Below are 25131 nucleotides of genomic sequence, written 5' to 3' on the forward strand. Positions count from 1 at the left end.
GGGCAGGACTACGCACTTGGAGATCTCTCCTCGGAGGTCCCGCTAGACGAGCCACAGTATACCATAAGAGGCAAAGAGCCGCATTCAGTTCGGCCGGGAGCCGCATGCGGCTCGAGAGCCGCGTGTTCGCCACCCCTGCTGTATACAATTACAATACAAATCATATTGTAAATTGAATGTTGTTAAAAAATTACCTTTCCTTTTCAATTTGCAGCCACTGTGATTTTCTGAAAATGCAATGCATTATGGCTACCTGGAACTGTTCTGTACACAGAATGTACTGTATACTGACCACACCCCAGAGACATAATTTCCTGCTTGTGTGATTGGCTCACTAATTTTCCCTGAAGTCTACACTAAGATACAAGTCCGATTTCAGGCATCCCTTGCAACAAAAATGTCATTTTTTGGTGAGATATACTCCGAATAGGAACACGTCTAAAGCGATGCAGGCCCAGCAGATTTCCTCATTAGTGTCCTGCAGCTGCCACAGCTGATAGATAATTATAAAACCTCTCCCATTAGACCCACTCAGCACAGAGGCACAGAAGAGCACACAGGGATTTCTTCAGAATAACAAAAGGTAGGAATCTGCAACAGAGCTTATTATAATCCTTGCAATGTACATAGATCACCCAGAGGGGATTTTTTTTTTCCCTCAACAAAAGTGGAGTTACTCTTTAAGGCTCCTTTCACCTGGGTGTCATCAGTACAGTCATATGTTTTTTGCTAAGAAAAAACAGATTAATAACTATTCAAGTTACATCAGGAAAGAGTTATCAGAGGAAAGCTCATGGGCACCGCATCCCATCATTTAGAAAGAGGACACACGAGAAATGCTCTCACCAGGAGCTGGGATTTTTAAGGTGCCTATGACCCGATTATAGAGACTGATATTAAAATTCATAAATGTTATGTTGGTTAAAAAGTATGAACATGGCAAAAGATATACATATACACTGAACAAAATTAGAAACGCCCCCCCTTTTTCCTGAGCTGAACTCAAAGATCTAAGACTTTTTTTCTATGTACACAAAAGGCCTATTTCTCTCAAATATTGTTCACCAATCCGTCTAAATCTGTGTTAGTGAGCACTTCTCCTTTGCAGAGAGAATCCATCCACCTCACCGGTGTGGCATATCAAGATGCTGATTAGACAGAATGAATATTGCACAGGTGTGCCATAGGCTGGCCACAATAAAAGGCCACTCTAAAATGTGCAGTTTTATCACACAGCACAATGCCACAGATGTCGCAAGTTTTGAGGGAGCGTGCAATTGGCATGCTGACTGCAGGAATGTTCACCAGAGCTGTTGCCTGTGAATTGAATGTTCATTTCTCTACCATAAGCCGTCTCCAAAGGTGTTTCAGAGAAATTGGCAGTACATCTAACCGGCCTCACAACCACAGACCACGTATAACCACACCAGCCCAGGACCTCCACATCCAGCATCTTCACCTCCAACACTGTCTGAGACCAGCCGCCCCGAAAGCTACTGCAACAAATGGTTTGCATAACCAAAGAATTTCTGCACAAACTGTCATAAACCGTCTTAGGGAAGCTCATCTGCATGCTCGTCATCCTCATCAGGGTCTCGACCTGACTGCAGTTCATCATCGTAACCAACTTGAGTGGCAAATGCTCACATTCAATGGCCTCTGGCACTTTGGAGAGGTTCTCTTCACGGATAAATCCCGAACAGAAAAAAATTTAAAATTACTGGATCAAATAATTTTGGATGTTGACAAATATGTTCGATAGTTGATGGTAACTATGGAGTGATAATGCCGACATGTTTTCGTCAATGGATTCAGCTTCCTCAGGGGTTGTCACACCTAAGTAAATAAATGCATTGAAGTATAGTCATCACTGTATACAAGGGTATGTGTTAGTTTTAAATGATTTTAACTGTACAATATGAAACATATAAGCATTACATATAGATAAATATTAAATATAACTCATACAGTGCAGCGATACATATAAAGATTGGTGAGGGGCATCTTACCACTATACAATATTGATGGGTGTAGTAATCCAAAAGGAAATTTGTATTGGAAATAAGGTCCAAAATGTTCAGCAAACAAAAAAAGACACACTGGTTGTGGGATAGGCAAATCCGATCCTTGGCCACTAAAAATAGTATACCATAGAATTATTCCAGGAAGTAAATGGACAAAGCAACGCCCACAAACTGGGTCAACCCCCCTCTCCAAAACCACACACAGTCAAAAACACCACTGCTCAACCCCTTCAATGGTTATCAAATTAGGCATCCCAGATAGAAACTGCATAGATTGGAGAGCTATTTAATGGTCAAAAAGATGTTGGGTGGTTGTTTCTCTACAGCTACACGGGCACTCTCTGCGAGTGCAATGCTTCACAGGTTCCGAACAAAAAACATCCTATCCTTTAAAACTTGACTTTTAGTAAATTAAGAGCAGTGGCACTCTCCATTCAATCCACAGTTAAAAGTGTAGCACCTTGTTGAAAGTTGCATAGGTATAGATACTCATTATTTGAAATGTAGGATACAGCAATTGTACAGCTTTCATCTAGGTTTAAAGTTTATATTAAACATGTAGTGTGCCAGGTTACAACAGTTGATCTGAAGCTCCAGGCTCCTTCTAGAGACTAAACAGCCTCTCAGCTCTGGCTCCAGTCAGCTTCTGAAATCCCAGTTTACGCTGTAGTCTAGAAGTACACCAAAATATTTTTCTCCAACCCCAAAAATGCTTTCTATGCATTTCTAAAAGTCTCTGTGCTCTACTGTGGCAAAATCATTTCCACTTATTTGCATTTAGTCTACATGTTTGTCAGCCTTATTTTCAATAGGATACCCTATATGTTTGTGATATGTTGCTTTTAAAACAAACTAGTGAAAGCCAATTAACTGTGATGTTTCCCTTCTGGTAAAGGGTATGCAAAATCTATCAAAGAGCCTCTCCTCCTTTTTTTTTTTTTCCATCCCTTTTGGTCTGTAAATATACCATTGAAAGTGATTTGTTATATCTGTTGAGGGCTAAAAACTGATTCTGCTGGATATCTTGTCAACTAATAACTTTGTGTTGTCTGCCTGTGCTGCATTATTATCAGTTATAGTCTCAGTTATCTCTGAACTACAGCATCCCTCCCCTGTGTTATAGAGAAAGAGGACAATGCAGCTTCTCTATAGATCAAGTATGATGAGAGAGCGTTGTCACCCAATGATATGTGTATTATTCTATGTGCTACAAGACGGAATCACTGGGTAAATGTAAATGGAAAATAAACGTAAAAAAAGAAAATGTATGTGTCCACCGCATCAAAGAACAAGTAAGCTGCAGTATATTAAAATGTTTATTTGTTTAGATTTGCAACAACCCTGATTCCCAAAAAGTTGGGACACTGTGTAAAATCTACATAAAAACAATGCAATGATTTGCAAATTTCCATAGTCCATATTTTATTCTCAATAGAAAATAGAAAACACATCAAATGTTTAAATTGGGAAAATGCATAATTTTAAGAAAAAAAAAATATTTTGAAATTGTTAGCAGCAACATGTTTTAAATTTTGGAGGACAACAAAAAGCTGGCAAAGTATAACCCCAATTCTGAGAAAGTTGGAACATGGCCATGTTTACTACAGTGTAGCATCTCCTCTTTTTAGCAACATTCTGTAAACGTCGGGGAACTGAGGAGACCAACTGCTGGAGTTTAGGGAGAAGAATGTTGTCCCCATTTTTATCCGAGCATATGCTGTTCTAAAACCTGAATATATCTTTCAGCAGTGATGGTGTCTTTCCACATGTGTAAGCTGCCCAATCCATATGCACTAATGCACCCCCGTACCATCAGAGCTGCAGGCTTTTGAACTGAGCGCCGATAAAAAGCCTCCCCTCTTTAGTCTGTAGGACATGATGCCCTTGGCTGCCAAAAATAAAGTCAAATTTCAATTCATCTGACCACAGAACAGTTTTCCACTTTGTTACAGACCATTTTAAATGAGTTTTGGCCCAGTTAAAACAGCGGTGTTTTTGAATCCTGTTCAAATATGGCTTCTGACATGACAGAGCTTTACTTTGCAATTTTGGATGGCACAGTAAACCGTGTTCAGATTTTCGTAAGTATTCAAGAGCCCATGCCGTGATGTCCATCACAGAATTATGCCTGTTTTTATTGCATTGCCATCTGTGGGCCTGAAGATCACAGGCTTCTAATATTGCATTTTGGCCTTTTCCCTTGTGCACAGAGCTTTCTCCATAGTCTCAGATTCTTTTGATATTATGTACTGTAGATGCTGATATGTTTAAAGTCTGCAATTTTATGTCAAACATTATTCTGAATTTTTTTCAATTAGATGCAACTTTTCACAGATTAGTGAACTGCTGCCCATCTTTAATTCAGGAGACACTCTGACTCTCTAAGATGCCCCTTTTTATACCTAATCATGTTACTAACCTATTGTCAATTAACCTTATTGCAAAATGTTCTTCCAGCTCTTTTTGGAGACGTGTTGCTGACATCAATTTCAAAATATACCTTTTTTTTCTTAAAACGGTGCATTTTCTCAGTTTAAACTTTGATATGTTTTCTATTTCTGAATAAAATATGGGTTCAGAAGACCTCTGTGATCAAACCCTGGTGGGTGGGGCGAAATGCATCTGAAAGTGTGGCTGAAGCAGTGCTGGGCAGGTAAATGCATACAATTGCTGCCTGTTGCAGCATAATGGGGGGGGGGGGAGGTTGGCAGGTGGAAAAAATGCATCCCATTAATGCATTTTATGCTGTTCCAAAAATCAAAGCCTTAGTCAGCACAGCTCAGTTTAGAGTATTTCTATTTGGATAGTAAGCAAGAATAGAAACCGTATATATATATATATATATATTTTTGAGTGAGCTTCATGTTATATTACTGCCATTCCTAATGTAAATGGATAGAGAGGAATAGTATCTCTCTAAATGGTACTTTAAACTCGTAGAACAGGTGTGTCTCCAGGGCTGTCCACTTTCCCCTATCCTATTTGTATTATTCCTAGAACCCCTCCTGCATAGTTTACGAACCAGTGAAGGAATAAAAGGCATGCCCATTGCGGTCCATACCTATAAATAAGCGTCTTTCGACGACTATATTCTACTTTTGTCTCATGCTCTTAATATATCCCTTCCAAAAGAAGTAGTTACTCAATGTAAGAATAATTTCCCAAACCTGATGTGATTAAAAATGTAGGAATCCAGCTAACAGCACATATGACAGATCTATATGCAAAGAACTACTTACCAATACTACGCACTCTTTCAGATGACTTGCATAAATGGGATAAACCCCAATTCTCTTGGTTCGGTCTCGCAGCTATTCTAAAGATGAATATCCCCCCCGCATGTTATATAACCATTTCAATTAGGCTTACATTGACCTTTTTTCAGACTTGTAAGCGGCTCTGCATATAGTTTCTATGGAAACAAAAACGCCCTAGGATAAGCTTTGAGCAATTAACAAAACCTAAAACGAAGGGTGGAATTGGCCTCCCAGACCTTAGGAATTACTACCAAGCTTGCCACTTATTCAGGATTGTAGACTGGTCAGTTCACGACCGTATCAAAGACTGGGTCAAACTAGAAGACTCCTTCCTCTACGGTCCACACACTGGATTCTTTCCTCCCACATCCATCGGACCCTAAAAGACCACCCTCTAATTAACTCGACCCGAAGTGGTTTTGGAGAGGTATGTAAGCAATGTCAGCTTTCCTCAAACCCAGGACCCCTTATGCCTCTACAATAAAACCTGGCCTTTCTCCCTGGGATGTCTGCCCAATTCTTAGCAGACTCTTGGCCCTATTCTGACATACCAGCACACCATTTCTTCCATAGGTGTGCACAGCCTATTGCATTAGGGTGTGCACCCCAAAGCCCAAACACATATCCATGTGTATATACTGATGGTGTCAGTAGGGAAGAGATCGGTGTCTGTAGTTCTATTGTTGTTATTTTTTTATTCTTTTTTACAGTTTAATTTTTTTTGTTAGCACAGTTAGGGAGCTTTGGTGAAATATCAGGGATCTAAACAGGGGGAATCTGCACCACAAGGGGTAATTAGGGTGTGCCCAGGCACACCCTGTGCGCACGCCTATGATTTCTTCCGAGATGGCACTCTCTTGGACTGCAACATGCTCCCTGCATGTCTTAACAACAATCCCTTCCCGGATTTACTTTGATGTCCGACATTTCCTCCGCAGCATTAACCATCATTCCTCTGTATCTCGCTCCCCTACTCCATTTGATATGCACTCAAACCTCACCCCCAACAAGATAGGATTTCTAACATCCATACCATGATTCCATTTCCCTCAAATCAAGGAAGGCATGCCGCATATGGGAAAGGGATCTGCAGGTGAATTTATCTGAAGACCAATGGGAACGTATCTACACTATAGCCCATAAAAGCTCACTCAATGACATGATCCAACAGAATAACTATAGGACCCTCGCCCGATGGTAACAAACACCTGCCTTACTCAACAAATTGAATCCAGATGCCCCAGACAAATGCTGGCGATGCTCCAGGGAACAAGACACCCTTCTACATATTTGGTGGTCATGCCCATCAATTCAATCATTTTGGACACAAGTCTATGAATTAACCTCACAAACTTCCACTTAATCCCTAGAACATACCCCAGCCAAGTTCATTCTGCATTATTTAACTACACCCCCCGCTGACTCATACCGGAAATCCCTGGTCATACACCTGGTCAACGCAGCTAAGATGTGTGTCCCATCACATTGGGGATCCGCCCAAGGCCTGACCGACTCTGAATGGCTTGCTCGCATTGAGAAAATCGCAGAAATGGAAGCACTAATTCACATTGCACGAGACTCTATCAAAGTTCTCACGAAACCTGGGCTTGCTGGATCCAATTTCGCACCACAGCTAGATACTCTACCCTAACGGGATTACATAATCCCAGTCCCCCTCAGTAGCCAATTATCCACTTCAACCAATAATCATTCTTGTAACATGCCTGCAATTTGAGACAAAGGACCTCCCGCCCCTAAACAAGCGGTGAGTATGGGAGGACCCCTTTTTACAGGAGATTTTGCATGAGCGAGTATATTAACTGATCCCTAATTTTAAGTTGCCCTATGTGAAGACCGAGGAAGTTAATTACCTCTGCTCCCCTCCTTACCCTTAATCCTCTCCCCTTTAAGTCCCTTGCCCCCTCATATTCTCCCTCTCTACTCCCCCCCCCCCCCTTTCCTCTTTTCTCCTCTCTCAAGTTCATTCCTACCTTTCTCTTTTCACTCTTGCCATCTTTTCTCTCATATATATATATATATATATATATATATATATATATATATATTTATATATATATCTTCCCCATAACTTTAACATAGAGTGTGAGCTGTCATCCCGACATCCAGTGATGCTAAATTTACCAATTTTTCACCCCTTCCAAACAGACACAATCTATCTCTAGAAACCACCCTGTTATTCCTGAATAAACACCCAAGCTTGTATTTCAACCCATTTGAGCTAGCCTTAACACAAGAAGGAAAAGAGAGATACCACTTCAACATGCACCATGCTTCACAGGTTTTGGTCTGGTTGACTTTCTTGTTCTTGTTACAGCATAATCTCTTACTGAATGTCAGGACTCTCGGCTATTTAAGAGACTTTGATATGTACCAGTGATTGCTTTCACGTTCACAATGTACATCTCCTCCTATGTTTATCTATGTTTAATATGTCGACCATTTATATTGATACTGTTTTTTAATAAATCTTGTTTGAAGGAAAAACAGGTGTCTCCAAACGTTCTAAACAAAGGACCAGTTTACTGTCCTTCAGACTTTAGGGGGGCCGGACTGTGGCCAGTGGGACTACAAAACTGCCCTGATGTCAGTGCCTTCTCATTGATATTAGAGGGAGGAATAGTGCTGCATTTTTGGTGTCAGTAATGGGAATTATGCCTCATGATTGGTGTCAGTGGGAGAAATAGTATCTTGTATTAATTGGCCGGATAAAGGCAAGCAAAGGGCCGCATCCAGACCCCAGACCATAATTGGAGACCACTGTCATAGAAGATCAATCTGGGAAACAACTTTGAAAATTATTATGTAGCTCCTGTTGGACCAACTAATCTTATTTGTAAGAACAGTGAGACTTAAGTTCTTAGGAGAGAGCTCTATCCCTCCCTACAGGACTCTATGCTCTCCCTGTTAGTACTAAGACACATTGATTTGTGACTCTATGTAATGAAAGTAAGATCTTACATTTTGAGAAATAAAAGGTTTGGGCCCTAGTGGGTGAGATGTGTGGTTAGTTGAACGCATCACCCCCAGTTTATTGTTATTCCCACACTGTGGCCATTTGTATGTGTTTAATGATAAACTGGCTTCTTTGATTCAATACAGAGAAGAATGACAGATACTGTGTTTTTGCACAGTTTTTTTGACAGACTTTAAGAGCAGCGGGCAAAAGTCATTAAGAACAAGTAGTTAAAATTGAAAATTAGGCACAGTTCACATAAACATACAACCACTTTGCATTTCAAACAGTTTAGCTGTAGCAAAGTAAAAAAATACAATCTAACTTTCCACCATATGAAGGCAGACGGGGAGAATCTTTTGAATACATCTTATGCATATTGAGTTTAATTTAATTCCTATTTTATTTTAAAATGTAGACCCAAGTAAGGTGACAGTTTGTAAAGTAACCCCCTCCTACCACCACCACCCAGTTATACTCCTCTGAAATGCATAGTGTCAGCTGGTGTTAATTACTAAGGGGAGCAGTAATATCACTTCCTCAGTTGTATGAGAGTGCTCAGGGCTAGAAATTGTCTTAGACCTGAATGCTGTCACATGCTGTTATGTTCTCCACATACTTAGAAGCACTGGGTATTGTGGCTGTCTGCAATAAAGGCTTACTTGGCAAATGGTGTATTTCTGGAGCTTGTGGTTAGACAGGCACTTTGATGCCTTGCTCTGCATGAGCAAGGGGACTGTCACTTTAACCACTTGCTGACCGCCCTATAGCACTTTTGCTGCTACAGGGCGGCAGCTTTGCGCAGGACGTGATCCTGCGGGGTGGGGGTTTAGGGGCACGCGGGTCACTTCTGCTGTGATAATTCACAACAGAAGCCAATCTGCAGGTCCTTGGGACTCGATGTCCTCTGGCACCCGCCAATTGCCAGTAAAACACAAAGAACTGCGATATGCCTATGTAAGCAAGGCATCTCTCAGTTCTGACGGGGGAAGGGACCAATCCTGTGTCCCTGCAAAGCAAGGGCTAGAATCGATCTCTTCCCCTAGTGAGTGCAGCCCACTGTGTACACAATAACACTGGCTAGGCACACAGTTAACCCTTTGATCGCCCTAGATGTTTAACCCCTTCCCAACCAGTGTCCTTAGTACAGTGACAGTGCATATTTTTATCACTAAAAATAAACTGTATTAGTGTCCCTGGTTTCTACAAAGTGTCAAAAGTGTCAGTGTCTGCAACCACAATATCGCAGTCCTGCTATAAGTCGCTGATTGCCGCCATTACCATAGTATATAAAATAAAAAAAAAAGTAAATAAAAATTCCATAAATATATCCAATAGTTTGTAGACGCTACAATATTCGCGTAAACAAATCCATATACGATATATTGGTATTTTTTTACCAAAAACATGCACTAGAATACATATTGGCCTAAATTTAAAGATATTTTTTAAATTAGATGACCAGAGTTTTTTTAAAAATAAAAACCCCAGAGGTGATCAAATACCACCAAATGAAAGCTCTATTTGTGGGGGAAAAGACACAAATTTTATTTGGGTATAGTGTTGCACGACTGCACAATTGTCAGTTAAAGTAACGCAGAGCCGTATCACAAAAAATGGGCTGGTCATGAAGGGGGGTAAATCTGAGGGAGGTCAAGTGGTTTTAATCTTTCAGTCTCATGTAAATGAATATGCTCTCTGTCTCAGTTATGTTCTGAAATATGGCAGTATTATTGAGCTGTAAATTAATTGCGTGCGGACATTGGGTCTAGCTGATCTTTTAATGCTTTCTGTTAGAGCCCCAGTTTCCCATTGTTTCATTTTATTCCCCAGGTCTTTGGAGTTTATTTTTAAAAATTCCTTGGTCAGGTTCCATGAATCACCATTGTTTATAGCTGTTCAAAAAATATTGCTAAAATTTTCATGCTGTTTAAGATCATAGAGGAGTTTGGAATGTGTTCTCCTAACAAAGCTTGCTCATTTCATATGTGATGAAACATACAATATGATACATCCTATATATATCCCCTTGGTGACTGGACATATACAATACAGTATATCATCTTTTTTTTTTTTTTATCAGTGTAAACCAGTTTTATTTTAGGGAATTTTATACAACCTGCAGCTACCTAAAGTTCAGTTTAGCCAATATTGTTTATTTATCAGAGCTGTTTTTGGGTGTTATGATTTCAGGGCTTAAAAAATTTGCTTTGAATCTAGGAGCAAGTTTTTTTTTTTTTTTTCCAGTAAACCCTTTTGGGTAGATGTAACCTGTTCCCAAAGGTGTACATATCTTTTAACACACGCTCTCACAGCTGTTCTTGCTTTTTGTTTGCACACGTTTATGAAATAATTTTAGGCCTGAAGATTACATAAAACTCCCAAAACATTTATATATTTTCTGAAAGCAGACCCTAGAGAATAAAATAGTGGTAGTTCCAATTTTTTATGTAACATATATTACCGCAAAGGTCTAGGAAACACAACATTTCAGTAAAAAACAAATTGAAGTTAATTTTAGTGGGCAATAAATTACACAATTTTTGGTAAAATAAAAGGGCCGAGGTTCCACTGAGTAAATATATACCCAGCATGTCAAACCTTAAATTTGCGTGTGCCTATGAAATAGCGCCAAACGCCAGTACCCTGTATTTTCCATAAGCAACGCTTTAAAAGCCCCCTATGGTGCTAGAATTATTGCTCTCATTCATTTGTTTTTTTTTTTGGGGGGGGGGGGGGCGAGGCACAATTTTATGTGCTTGGGTCTAATTAACATTTTTTACAATTTCCAATTTCTTCTTTCATCACATGGGGGACAAAAAGTCCCCCTATGCGATTAACTTTTGGGTGATAGGTTCTCTTAATGAGACATCCAGGATCTAAATACAGTACACGTTGTCTCCAGGTCAGCAACAAGAAGGGGAGGGGAGCGGATGTGTGTCCGCTCTCTTCCCGGCAGCACCCGCTATGCTGGTCCCAGACAAACGTAGCTCGGGATGCATAGAGGGATGGCATGCTGGATGTGTGGAAGCATTCGGGCGGCTGCCAGATGCCTGGACGTACTTTCTTGTCACCATGGCGACCTGGGGCCTGGTATTTTTAAAGCCCTGTCTCATATGACACCTTGCTTAGGGCTAAGCTAGACAAATGTTTCTAGGATTCAGGAACCAAAAAGTATACAAGGCAAGAGGTTCTTAAAGGCCAATGGAAACCTTATTACCATGTTGTATCCAGGCTTACATATGCAGTAATAAATATGGGGCTCTTTTCTCTCACTCAAAGTGGTGTCCGGCTCTGCTGTGGTCTGACGTGCCTCTTCCAAACACTGTTCCAATTAACAGCGCTCTAGCTCCCTGAGCACTGCCGTTCATTGCAGCAGTGTCGGGAGGGAGGGGGAACATGTCGGACTGCAGCCTTTTTTGAACGAGCCAACTCTGTGCTGCCAGCACATGCTTTAACCTTTTCTGCAGTACTTACCAGTGCAAAAAAAGCTGTGAAGCTGGTCATAGACTGTAAAATTTATCTTGTTGATTCCCACGGGCTGAACAGGAGAAATCAAGAGAACTCTTATCTAATCTCCAATGTGGGCTATTGTATTCTGATAGACAGCATCCACAGCTATCCAAAGTAGTGGCTACATCTGATTGGATGCAGCCGCTGTTCAGCCCACATTTTCCCACCCGGCACTGCTTCGGTTTTCAGATCAAAAAATGCCTGGTGACAAGACCACCCATTGCTCACTCTGTTTATGGCCAGGTTTTGGAAGCTAGTCTCAGCAGCTTCAGGTACATTGTTGTGTGTCCAGCCACGTCACCACTCTTTTATTACAACAAACCTACAGAATACAGTCTAAATTGCTAGGGTTTTTTTTTTTTATCTATCCATGACCACAAACACAGATGGAACTCTTCTGTTATTTTTATCTTTTGTTCCTGTTATGTGAAATGACCTCCTGTGCATCAGCTGTAGCTTTCCTCCTAGGGAGTTAAACAATCCCAAGTGTGTCAGCATCGCTTCTCAAATTACTGGAAATAATAAGAAAAGCTGTATCATTTTCCACTGATTTTATTATCTTCATTACTACTTGATAAATGAAGTGCTAATACTTAAGCCTCCCAGCATCCCCGAAACTCTGGATATATTAGGCTATACACTGTATTCTACATCATGCTCATTTGTACCATACCTGTGCTTTTTTTTTTAGATCTTGGGACCACAAATCTGTAGGTAGATATTTTGTTATGTAGTCCTTGAAGGCTAACATTTGAGCTTTGCTTGATTCTTGGCAAGTTGTATTGTATTATGAACTATCTGTTATCATGAGGACTTGCAGTGGCAAGATACTCCTGCCAGAATTGACAGCTCTGTGGAATTGCAGCTGCCATTACAAAGCTAATTCACCATTATGCTGAATAATCAGATATTGTGGGAATCCAGCAGCAGGAAAGTGGCACCTACATCCTGGAAAATTTGAGGATTGGAATCAGGGCCAAGTATGACTTTAGTTATGGGCAGATATTAAAAAAAAATATACACAAATAAACAGTTATATTTGTAAAATATTAAATTGGAACTCCAGCTATGGGGTTTGCCCACAAATTTTCCATTGCCAATACATTTCTGGAGCAGAAACTGACAAGATTATATGCTGTTGGTATTGGGTGCCAACAACTCTCCACAAAATCTTTTTACTAGTATCTCCCCCCAGTTTATGTTGCGGTCAAGAGGAAAGCTCTTACTTGTATGTCTTTTGGTACTGTTCACAAATGTTGCCCAGTTTGGGAACCAGTATGGTGGTGGAGTTGGACAAAGAATTTGAACTTCAGATAAAAATGTAATCTGCAAGTATGGCGTGAATATGTCTTTAAATTTTTTTCTCTTTCGTTCATTGACAGACACCGCTCGGTATCTTCTAAACCCTTGGGTTTATGCTGCCCCCTACAGGAGTAGGACACTAGGCAGAAAAAAGTTTGACTGCGCCTATAGGGCAGGCCCAAGAGGTATACTCCCACTTCCTACTATAGGTCTTCAGTTTTTTTCTGCATAGTCAGGAGTAAGGACCTTGTTCCTTACTGGGATCTCTGGTCCTGGCATTTTTTCCTTTTTGAAACTGAATTTTTTTGCTTCTTTTTTATTATTTTCTGTTCCAGTTAGAACTACAATTAACTGCTGGACTGGGCGACAGACTAAATGTTCTAGAATTCTTACGGGTCCCCAGTCCAGCCAGCGAACACAACCTGACCTCTGCTAGGTCAGCGGCGACATAGCCCCACTCGACGGGAGGCTTGCTGTCAAGTAACACCTCGCGAGGACACATAGCCCTGGTCACAATCTGAGTCGCAGGGTGCCTCTGGCCTGCAGCACCCCATTCCAAGATAGTGCGGTGGTCTGCCTGGAGCGGTGCCCGTCTAGTCCCAAGGTGTGGTGAGTAGTGTCCCCTCTTCCCTTCTGGTGGTTTTTCGGGGTGGATGTGCGCCCCTCCCTGGGTTAGTCGGACAACCGAGTGCCCTTCCTTCCCACGTAACGCTCCCCCCTCCCTATCGGGGTCCCTCTGCGGCCTCTGCAGACCAACCCCCCCCCCATTCACCTATGCCTAGGTAATTATGGCCCTCCAAAATAGGACGAGCAAAAAGCGTTTCACTAGAAGGTATCCTTTTGAAGAGTCCCTGTTAAAGAACTGACAGTACCACCTGTGGTGGACTCTCAGGTTTCCAGGTTGAATAAAGCCACTCTTCTGGGCCACTGATTGAATTTCCTCCACTGCCCAATGAGAATCCTCTCACAAAGCCAGTTGGGAGACTGCCCTCTCAGTAACCAAATCTGGGAGACGTGACAGCCCAGCCAAAATCATGGCCCTGCTGTTAGGCACCCAAGGCCCATTATACTTTTACCTAGCACCTAACTGTAGGGTGCTACATCCAACCCACACCAAACTGAGTCAGATCCCTCTAAATCTGAGGCAGCCGCCTCCTATCAAAAACACTGCCAAAAATTCAGGAGTATCCCACAAACCTGGAAAGGGGGAGAAGGGAAAAACGAATGTACAAATAAATTACGGTGAAAAAATATAGCTTTACATACTCTGCTGTACAAATATACAAACATTTTAAGGTGCATGAGAACTGATGCACCCCCCACCAAACAAACTCGCTTGGTGGGGACCACGAAGAAAAATACAATGCAAATCTCCTAACTAACTATGTCTAAGATGATCCCACCTGTAGAGAGAAATGGAAGCAAAAGTTAGTCAACTGCATACTCATAGGAACATACAAGACTAACTATCTTGACAGTTGAATGGAAAGACCCTCCTTTTTGCTTTAAGGGCGACCTTTACACTCACTCCCTGACTACCTCTGCTGACCAGTATCTTGACTCGCCGGGTCCACTTCTTTCCAGTAAGAAGCCTGTACCCTGTCACTGGCTAACAGGCAGAGTCCTTTAATGAAGTAAAACACAGCGCCCTCTCTTGCTGCCTTTAAAAGTACTTCTTAAAGGAACAGGGCAAGTCACAGTTCTGTAAGACCTGCAGTCCTGCTGAGTCAGGGAAGTAGCACAGGGGTTCTGTAGGGCACCCCCCACCATAATTCCTGGTCACACTTGAACTTGCAACAAATGACATCTTCACCTTGTCAAAACTGTGGACAATTTCCCTCACTGTTATTTGTAATCCACAGAGACCCTGGCCCGATGGCCCAAGGGGTCTAATATAACAGCATTCCTTTCAGGACCCCGGCCCGATGGCCCAAGGGGTCTGCATTGAACTTAAACACTTTCAAACTTGTGAATTCAGCACCATATTTTTAAAGTTCCTTGATCAGTTGTGATGGCCGGCCGGCAAAACACAATTTAATTGAAATTTTCCAGATAAACTACTTGCCCCCCACAGATATAATAGTCAGGGTGAGGGAAACGCCTTGCACATCTTTAACTCTGATGGACCAGGCGTGACCTGATCCATCCGGGCAACGGATCTCCACCCTGTCTATATAGATGGAGCGCCCAAAGTTCCATTGAGTCTTTATACTGTTGCAGTTCTCCTTTAACTTCTCTTTCGGGGAGTCCCTGTGTGGCTTGGAGGTAAACAAGAAATCCCAAATCATCTCATCACACCAAAAGTCCCGGAATTTTTCCACCATCAACATCACTTCTCTGGGTGCATATAGATAGTCATAACTATATTCAAGTGCCACTTTCTTCTGTAACCATCTCTGCATGCGGGACAACCGGGGAATAGTCCTCCTGTTACCCCTCCCTTGTGGAGAAAATGGGGTGCACACTCTTTGTATCATGCTCTCATAGGCCACGTTCTGATCTCTGGCCCTAGCAATGTTTCCTGGAAGGGTGATGTCTGGGATCCTTTCAACATAAGCTTTGCAGAACCCCAATTTCTGATCCAAGGCCCTCCTCTCCATGGCTTCCTTAGCCTCTTGATCAATTACCACTGCTGCGTCAGGACCCGGGGAGCTGCTCCCAGCTTCTGACCCCCAGTCACACTCGGCTTCTTCCACGGAACCACCCCAATCATCGATCCCATCTTCTACTGATTCATACTTGTGTTGAAAAGACGGGGATCCGATGGGTACAGGCTTTTTTCTTCCTCACTACTGGTGCTAGTGGGTGAAGCTTGAATTGCTGCAGGTGTTTCAAGCTGCCGAATGCTAATGTTGAACATTTGCATTGCTGCGAGCAACCCTTCATATGTACTTCTAGCTTCATCCCACTCTCCCGCAGATCCGGCCTCACACTTGGCTTGATACTTGAACAACAGTTCTGGGCACAAAAATTAACTTTTCCGACTTTTTCTTCTGCCATTACCAGGGGCAACCGGCCCAGTAACCAATGGCAAAATCCCGGACGAGCCCCCAAATGTAGCAATATTTCCAGGCATTGGGCCTGAGGTGGGTCTGCCATTGTTACCGGAAACACTTCCAACACATTTAAGTTGAAAACCCAAGTGTGAGAACTGAGACAATGACCATTCCGGCATCTTTGGTTTGTGCGGTTCTTTTATAATGGGGATGGGAGAAGGGAATGAGTGGGATACTCCTCTGGCTCAACTAGGTTCAACTGGGACACTTTGTAGAAAAATGCCTATTAGGGCTGTCCTGATGCCAGCTGAATGCCGACCAACGCTTCTTGGCGCTTTAAATACTGTTCTTCTGAAACTTCGATTTTAACTCCTTGGTTAACTCCAGAAGATCCAGGACTGTAATGATCCTTGACTCTTTGACACTCTGTCTAGCTCAAAAGTCATATGTATGACGCCCTCCACTGACTGAGGTAGCTCCTTGTAACTGCTTGTACCACTGCAACTCTTAACACTGTACACTTAACTCTTCAGGGCCCAACCGATGGCACCCCCTCTACACTTCAGGGTCCTTTCACTAGGCAACCCCTTTACACTTCAGGGTCCTTTCACTAGGCAACCACCTTTACACTTGCAGGCTCTATGATCCCTGGGACCTTCACCGGAGTGGTCCCCTCTACACTAGGCAGACCCCAGGGGCAGTTCACAGTACTCACGACCTTGGAAGGCTTTCCTAGAACTGAACCCCTCTTTCTCCACTGGCCCTCGGCACACCGGATCCTCTGCAGCTCAGCTCTCCCTTCTGGATACTCAGGCAGCCACCCAAGACACCCGATCCTTCTGACAGGAGGAGACACAGCTGTACTCTCCCTCCTGGGACACTGCTTCGTGCCAAAGACGCTGCGTCATACGCTCCCCTCAAACTTATACCGACTCCCAGAATCCTCTGCGGCAGAATCTGCCTTCTGGGGGTAGATACAAGCCCGAATGGGCCACTGATTGGATTTCCTCCACTGCCCAATGAGAATTATCTCACAAAGCCAGTGGGGAGACTCCCCTCTCAGTAACCACACCTGAGAGATGTGACAACCCAGCTGAAATCATGGCCCTGCTGTTAGGCAGCCAAAGCCCATTATACTTTTACCTAGCACCTACCTGTAGGGTGCTACACCTTTATCCCAAAAGGAAAAACTGCTGCTGTAACTGATGATACAGTGCTAACTGGAGTTTGGTTTTACTTTGTTAGTGTATTTAAATCTGCTAGTACATCTAATTCTCCCATTCCCCCAGACTGATAATGTTGCTGTCTAAAGGTGCCATGTTCTCCCTCATTCAGAGTTGTCTCAATAATACAGGAGGTGTGTTACTGGCCAGATCACCAGGTGAAAACAGAGGGGAAAAAAGCCTAAAAAAACTAATGCAGCCACCACTGCTAATGATTGGTAAGCTGCAACATATTGTAGTTTTTGTTTTGGGTTTAATACCACTTTAACTGCTCATTTGTATCAAAGGGACTTGGTATAGCACTTTTACTTGCCTGATCCTCTGCTCCAGCAGACTCTTCTCTCCTACTTTCCAGCAGTGTAAGGGACACTATACACATTACAATCTGATCATACAATCTTTATACAGTCAACTTTAGGTCTATCAAAACTGTAATATGAGGACCTACCTAATTTTTTCAACAGTCTGTATCCAATTAGGCAGACCTTTGCACTACGTTTGTTGGTAGATTTAAAGGAGATTGTACAATCCGATTGGAATGTGAGTGGTGGGATTAAGGTGCTCTGTTGTAGTCAACATTGGTGTAGAGACCATAGCCCTGCATTTGACTTTAGGATGCTGAGGAACAGTCCAGTGTCGGCACATGGGAGAGCACCATCTACTGGGGTAGTAGTTGATTGGGTAAGTAACAGTACTTTTCTGTCCCCCTATTTATGGGTGTGTTTATGAAAATCTATACAAAAGCAGAAGTTGCTAGAAAGTACATATATAGCCTGCAGAGGCTTGTATAATACATTTCAGCATATTAACATTAAAAAATAACTAAAAAAGAAATTCGGAAAATGCTTCCAATGGTTGATGATCTCATCAATTCAAGATAAATTTTTGCAGATGAAGGTTTCCAATGATAAAGCACTGTCATCAGTTATTTTATATCGAAATTACTATATTGCATTCAATATTCTTATTTGGAACTTGTCCCCTTTGCTGCAGTAACTATTATAGATGATGAGAAATGAGAGTAGACCTGGGAGCCATTTTCTATTTTTATTTTTTTCTAGTTTTTATAAACTACAAATGATTTCCTCGGCATCTAAAGTGGTAAACCTAATCATATGCTTGTTAAACATTACATCAGCTGTGGAATGGTTTACGAACACATTGATTTTTAGATTTGCAGCAATGCCGCTTTAGTTCCATCATCATTGCTGGAATGCAGGTGGACTTATTTATGATGTGCAGGAAATTCTTATGTTTATGTATCATTTCCTGGACTGGAAAATATATGTCAGCAAGTTTTATCTATAAAATTCAACAATACTGGATTACAAAGTACAGTTGTACCTTTTACTAAAAATGTTTAGTTCCCAGAGTTTATATTTCGCAATCCGATTATAAATCCAACTTTTCTTGGTAATTTATATATTGCATTATGACCTAACAGATGTTTCTACTTCAAGTTATACAATGACAATTGGATCGGCGCTAGTTCATGGGCTGTATCAAGTCTATTCTGAACTTACAATGTTTTAAAGTTTAGGGGGCACCATAAGAAAGTAAGTCTACATGTCTTCTAGGCAGCCATCAGCAGGTGGGGGGAATGACGGAAACAATATTCCCAATATTTGCAAAGAAAGGGAAAACACAGAGGCGACCCTAAGTGCAGACTGTAGAAATTTAATAAAAGCATACAGGTACTTAGAAACACATTTTCCATACTGAATAAAGCCTGAATAGGGAGGGTAAGAAGTCCCTTTGTGAGTCTTGGACGAAGGGTCTTTATGCTTCCAGCAGGTTGATTGATTTCATCCTCTTCGCTTTCTCCGTAAATGTGGATGTGGAGCCAGCTTCCGGATGAGTGAAAGCGAGGCCTTAACCGCACCTTGGATCCTCTCCTGGTCAGTGAACATGCTCCTCCCACTGGTCTTGTAGAGCGGTACAGTTATCTGCACAGCCGGCTCCTCTCCGCCGCAACTCCAGCAGAAAAAACCTGCTGGAGTTGCAGCGGAGAGGAGCCGGCTGTGCAGATCCCTGTACTGCTCTACAAGACCAGTGGGAGGAGCATGTTCAGAGACCAGGAGAGGATGTGGCCCAATTCCACGCTTCCAACCACCTCTCTTGTGTAGATGGAGGAACCTGTTCACTTTTTCTTTCAGCCTTCTGAATGACAAAAATTGTTGAACAGGAACAGCTACACGTAGATCAAAATTCATCCAGTCCTTACTGAACTGGTTGAATTTCAGTCCATATATGGCCAGTTTAAAGTATACGTTTACCTTTTGTAATATGTTACACCCATATTCCGATTGTAGAATAATATAGATGTACCGGCCCCAGATCCCCCGGTCTGACAGCTAGCAGGGGATCCTCTGAACCCACCCACCCCCCTAGCTGTCACAATCTGCAACAAACTGAGTTTAGTCATCCATTCAGTGTTCTGTGTGGCTCTCGGCTTGTAGTTCTCAATAAACTACCACCGCGCTATTGAGCGCTGTGGTAGTTCATTCATGCTTCCGGTCAGTGTAACTGCCTAGCGATATCAGGAGTACGGCCAGACAGATACACAGATAGTCTGCAGGACTGTGGCATTACATCCATGATCTGCTGATAGTGGGTGCAATGTGTTACATAGTCGGGTTGAAAAAAGACACAAGTCCATCTAGCTCAACCAAAAAAAAACAAAAAAGAAAACACAATCCTACAATCCCACATACACAATTCTTTACCCACAGTTGGTCCAAAGGAAGGCGAAAAACCCCAGCTAAGCATGATCCAATTTGCTACAGCAGGGGAAATATTCCTTCCTGATCCCCCGAGAAGCAATCGGATATTCCCTTGATTAACTTTACCTATAAATTTAAGTACACTTAGGAAAGAACCCAGGCCTTTTTTTTAAAGCAATCTAGTGAGCTGGCCAGAACCACCTCTGGAGGGAGTCTATTCCACATTTTCACAGCTCTTACTGTAAAGAAACCTTTCCGTATTTGGAGATTAATCTCTTTTCCTCTAGATGTAAAGCGTGTCCTCTTGTCATCTGTGATGACCTTAGAGTGAATAACTCAACACCAAGTTCACTATATGGACCACTTATGTATTTATACATGTTGATCATATCCCCCCTTAGTGCCGGTTCACACTAGGGCGACCTGTGAGGCGACCTGGTCGCCTCACAGGTCGCCGCAGGTCGCTTCCTATAGGGAAGCTGCGGACCCGTTCTAATAGGAGCGACACAAGTCGCTCCGACCTAGAAAAAGGGTCCGGAGCTTCTTTGGGGCAACCCGGAGGCGACCACCATAGACTTCAATGTTATGAAGTCCGTGGCGGCCGCTCCGAGGTAGCGGCGCGCTGCTCGCACCGCGACCTCGGAGGTCGTGGTGCGAAGTAGCGTCGCTGCAGTGTGAACCGGCGCTTTATCTCCTCTTCTAGAGAGAATAAATTCAATTCCTCTAATCTTTCCTCATAGCTGAGCTCCTCCATGCCTCTTATCAGTTTGGTTGCCCTTCGCTGCACTTTATCCAGTTCCCTGATATCCTTTGTGAGAACTGGTGCTTTACAGATCCATTACAAAAAAAATAATAATAATAAATGCATATTTTTTTTAAATCTAAAAAAAAGTGCATATATTTTTATTTTTTTGTAGAGGTGAAATTATCCTTTTAAATATGGGCCTGGAGTTTGCACAAAAACAAGTTGGCAGTAGTGGCTCCTACTGTTTGTTTCTCCCTAGGCAGTTGCCTTTTGCATATCAGGAATAATTTGTATGTAATGTTTGTATTTGTATTTTGACCATGACAAGTTTAATTTTGGATTTTTAGTTGCCTTGTGCATATCAGGAATAATTTGTATGTAATGTTTTTGTATTTGTATTTTGACCATGACGAGTTTAATTTTGGTTATTTGTGAATTATCTGTCTTTCAGCTGACAACGCTTGGGAACCTTACTCCTGCTAGTACTGTGTTTTTTTGCTGTGACATGCAAGAGAGATTCCGTCCTGCTATCAAGTATTTTGGAGATATAATAAGTGTGGGCCAGCGATTAGTAAGTTTCTTAACCCCTTCACGCCTAATAGTAAAACAAATCCTAATGCACAATTTTGCAACTTTGAAATGCGTTAGTAAAACCGTACATATCATCACTATTTTGTGCATCCAGATGGATTTTACAATGTTTTTTTCAGAACAAATTGGGTTTTCATTTGGTGGTAAGTGGTAATGGATATCTCCTGTGTTTTTTTTTTTTTTTTTTTTTCTATATTTAAAGAAAAACTGACCAAAACAAAAAAAAAATGGAAATTTAGCTGTGTATTTCTTGTTACTATTCTACTACCAAAGAACAACCCAAAATAAATTCTTCTCCTGATGATCGCAGCTATACCACATATGTGTAGGTTAGTCCTTGTTTGTACCCGTGGCATGGCCCAGAATAGTGAGCATTTTTGCTTTTTTTTTTTTTTTTTCCTGCTCAAAATATACTGACCTTGACCCAAACACTAACCCTGGCACTGACCTAGATCAAGCCTTGATCTAGGTTATTTTTTTATTTTTTTTTTTATTTTTCCCTCTGCAAGGAGAGAGAAATATACAAATATGTATCTTTCCTCTCCATTCACTGTGAGAGAGAAACAGAGGGGCAGGCTTCAAAAGTGACTGATCACTGTGGTAGCCAACCGGGAGTTCCAGGTCCCAATCGTTGGTACAGGGCCTGGGGCTCTCGGTGGGACCCCGGTCTCTGTGCTGGGAGGCGCGCTCCCAGCACAAAGGGTGATATGCATATATGCGGCTCCACGGCAAAAAGCCCATTTCAGTGGGGCCGCATATGTGTTATGTCGGCGTCAAGAGGTTAAAGGAATAACCATTTTTCTTCTTGCACAGCCATAAAGTTTAAGAAGTTATATAGTCATACTTTTCTTTAAACCTCTAAACTGTTTTTTTTTTTCTTTAAAAGAAAGGAGAAAAGTAGACAGAGGAAAACGGGGGGCATACATCTCCACTTGTTGGTTGCGTTTAGAAATAGTGATCTGTATTATTTCAGATTTTCCTAGGAGGGGGGGTGGAAGCAAAACATTATACATAATCATTTTTCTTCTTGCACAGCCATAAAGTTTGAGAAGTTACAGTGCCTTGCGAAAGTATTCACCCCCTTGAACTTTGCGACCTTTTGCCACATTTCAGGCTTCAACCATAAAGATATAAAACTGTAATTTTTTGTGAAGAATCAACAACAAGTGGGACACAATCATGAAGTGGAACAAAATGTATTGGATATTTCAAACTTTGTTAACAAATAAAAAACTGAAAAATTGGGCGTGCAAAATTATTCAGCCCCTTTACTTTAAGTGCAGCAAACTCTCTCCAGAAGTTCAGCGATGATCTCTGAATAATCCAATGTTGACCTAAATGACTAATGATGATAAATAGAATCCACCTGTGTGTAATCAAGTCTCTGTATAAATGCACCTGCACTGTGATAGTCTCAGAGGTCCGTTTAAAGCGCAGAGAGCATCATGAAGAACAAGGAACACACCAGGCAGGTCCGATATACTGTTGTGGAGAAGTTTAAAGCCGGATTTGGTTACAAAAAGATTTCCCGAGCTTTAAACATCCCAAGGAGCACTGTGCTAGCGATAAGAGACATACCCCAAGCGACTTACAGCTGTAATCGCAGCAAAAGGTGGCGCTACAAAGTATTAACTTAAGGGGTCTGAATCATTTTGCACACCCGATTTTTCAGTTTTTTATTTGTTAAAGTTTGAAATATCCAATAAATTTTGTTCCACTTCATGATTGTGTCCCACTTGTTGATTCTTCACAAAAAAATTACAGTTTTATATCTATGTTTGAAACCTGAAATGTGGCAAAAGGTCGCAAAGTTCAAGGGGGCCGAATACTTTCGCAAGGCACTGTATATAGTCATACTTTAAACCTCTAAACTGTTTTTTTTTTTTTAAAGAAAGGAGAAAAGTAGACAGAGGAAAACAGGGGGCACACATCTCCACTTGTTGGTTGCGTTTAGGAATAGTGATCTGTATTATTTCAAATTTTCCTAGGAGGGGGGAAAAAAAAGCAAAACATTATATATTACATTTCTTAGGGTTAAAACTTTTTTTTTATTAGACTTTAGTAACTGTATTTCAATGGTGTTACCCTATTTTGTTACAGTTGCAAGGTGCACGCATTCTAGGAATTCCTGTTATTGTCACAGAACAATACCCTAAAGGGCTTGGAAGCACAGTACAAGAACTTGATCTAACTGGTGTGAAACTTGTAGTCCCAAAAACAAAGTTCTCTATGGTCTTGCCTGAAGTTGAGGCGGCTTTGGCTGAGATTCCTGGAGTTCGTAGTGTTGTATTATTTGGAGTTGAGGTAAGTGGGGCTCTGTTTTAAATTTGTTGTATGTATTTGTGTTTCTGTCTTTTTCTGGTCTTTGTGAAGGTGTTAAGCTTCGGTGCCAATCATTGAAAATTGATCACACCTGATGTTCTGACGGCCTCTCTCATTTCCTTAGACATTAACAAGCCAGGATAGTACAAATACCCCCCAAATTACCCCCTTTTTGGAAAGTAGACATTTAAAAGTATTTTGTTAGAGGCATGGTGAGTTTTCGAAGTTGTAATTTTTTCCCACAATTCTTTGCAAAATAAGATTTTTTTTTGTGTTATTACCAAGTTATTTCTCACACACTGTATAGGCATACTTGATGCTACACCCCAAAATACATTCTACTTCTCTTCCTCAGTATGGTGATCCCACATGTGAGACACCTTTTTTACACAGCCTGGCCACATACAGAGGCCCAACATCCAAGTAGCACCTCCAGGTATTTTAGGAGCATACATTACACACATCATTTTTTGACAACCTGTCGCACTTTTGAAGGCCCTGGAGCACCAGGACAATGGAAGCCCCCACAAAATGACCCCATTTTGAAAAGGAAACACCCCAATGCCCTAGGAGGCATTATGAGTCTTTTAAACATGTCCTTTTTTTTCCACAAGTTTTTGGAAAATGTGGAAAGAAAATGAAAACGCATTTTGTCTTTCATTCATTGACAGACACAGCTCCTCATCTTCTTGACTACGTGGGTTATGCTGCCTCCTACAGGAGTAGGACACTAGGCAGGAAAGAACTTCACTACGCCTTTGGGGCAGTCCCAGGGGATATACTCCCACTCTCTGCTATACTCAGTTTTTTTTTTCTACCTAGTCAGGAGTAAGGACCTAGTTCCTTGCTGGGATCTCTGGTCCTGGCACTTTTTTAGTTTTAAATGGAATATTTTTTCCTCTTTATTATTTTGCTCCTGTGAGATCTAAAATCAAGTGCCGAACTGGGTGAGAGACTGGATAATCTAGATCCAGAGGGTCCCCCAGTCTGGCCAGCGAGCGCGTGGGGACTGTAGCTCTGTGCAAGGTCGGCCGCGACATAGCTCCACTGGACGGGAGCTGGCCTGTGAGTTAAATGTCTTGCGAGGGCGCATATGAACTGGCTTCGGCCTGAGTCACAGCGTATCCTTCTGGCCGACAGCACCCACTGTACGATGGAGCGGTGGTCTGTCCGGAGCGGTTCCCACCCTGTTCCTAGTGTGGTTAGTAGCTGTGCCCCCTCTACCCCTGGACTGATATTGGGGTGGACGTGGGCCTCTCCCTGGGATGGTCGGGCTCCCCTCCCTCCCCCCTTCTCCGTCTTCTGCAGGCACTTGGCTTCATTTTCTTGTAGCCTTATATGCTACAGATTAACGGCCATATTTGTGTAGCCTCGGCAGCCATTTTCTTGTGGTTTCCCATTGAAAATAGTGGCAGCCAAGTTTTTGGAGCCAGATGGGCAGTGATTCGGTGGTGGGAGCCA

General features: G+C 42.0%; 1 protein-coding gene across 1 annotated transcript in view; it reads left to right on the forward strand.

Annotated features, from left to right (window-relative positions):
• The window catches only part of ISOC1 (isochorismatase domain containing 1), a 91417-nt gene that overhangs the window by 19619 nt on the left and 46667 nt on the right, over positions 1-25131 (forward strand). Inside the window, exons 2-3 of the mRNA XM_082243798.1 lie at positions 21209-21328; positions 23449-23652. Of these exons, the coding sequence (XP_082099924.1) occupies positions 21209-21328; positions 23449-23652 (324 nt within the window). The remainder of the gene's footprint in view (positions 1-21208; positions 21329-23448; positions 23653-25131) is intronic.

This window comes from Pelophylax lessonae (assembly GCF_965119305.1).
Source record: "Pelophylax lessonae genome assembly, chromosome: 1".
Lineage (NCBI taxonomy): Eukaryota > Metazoa > Chordata > Amphibia > Anura > Ranidae > Pelophylax > Pelophylax lessonae.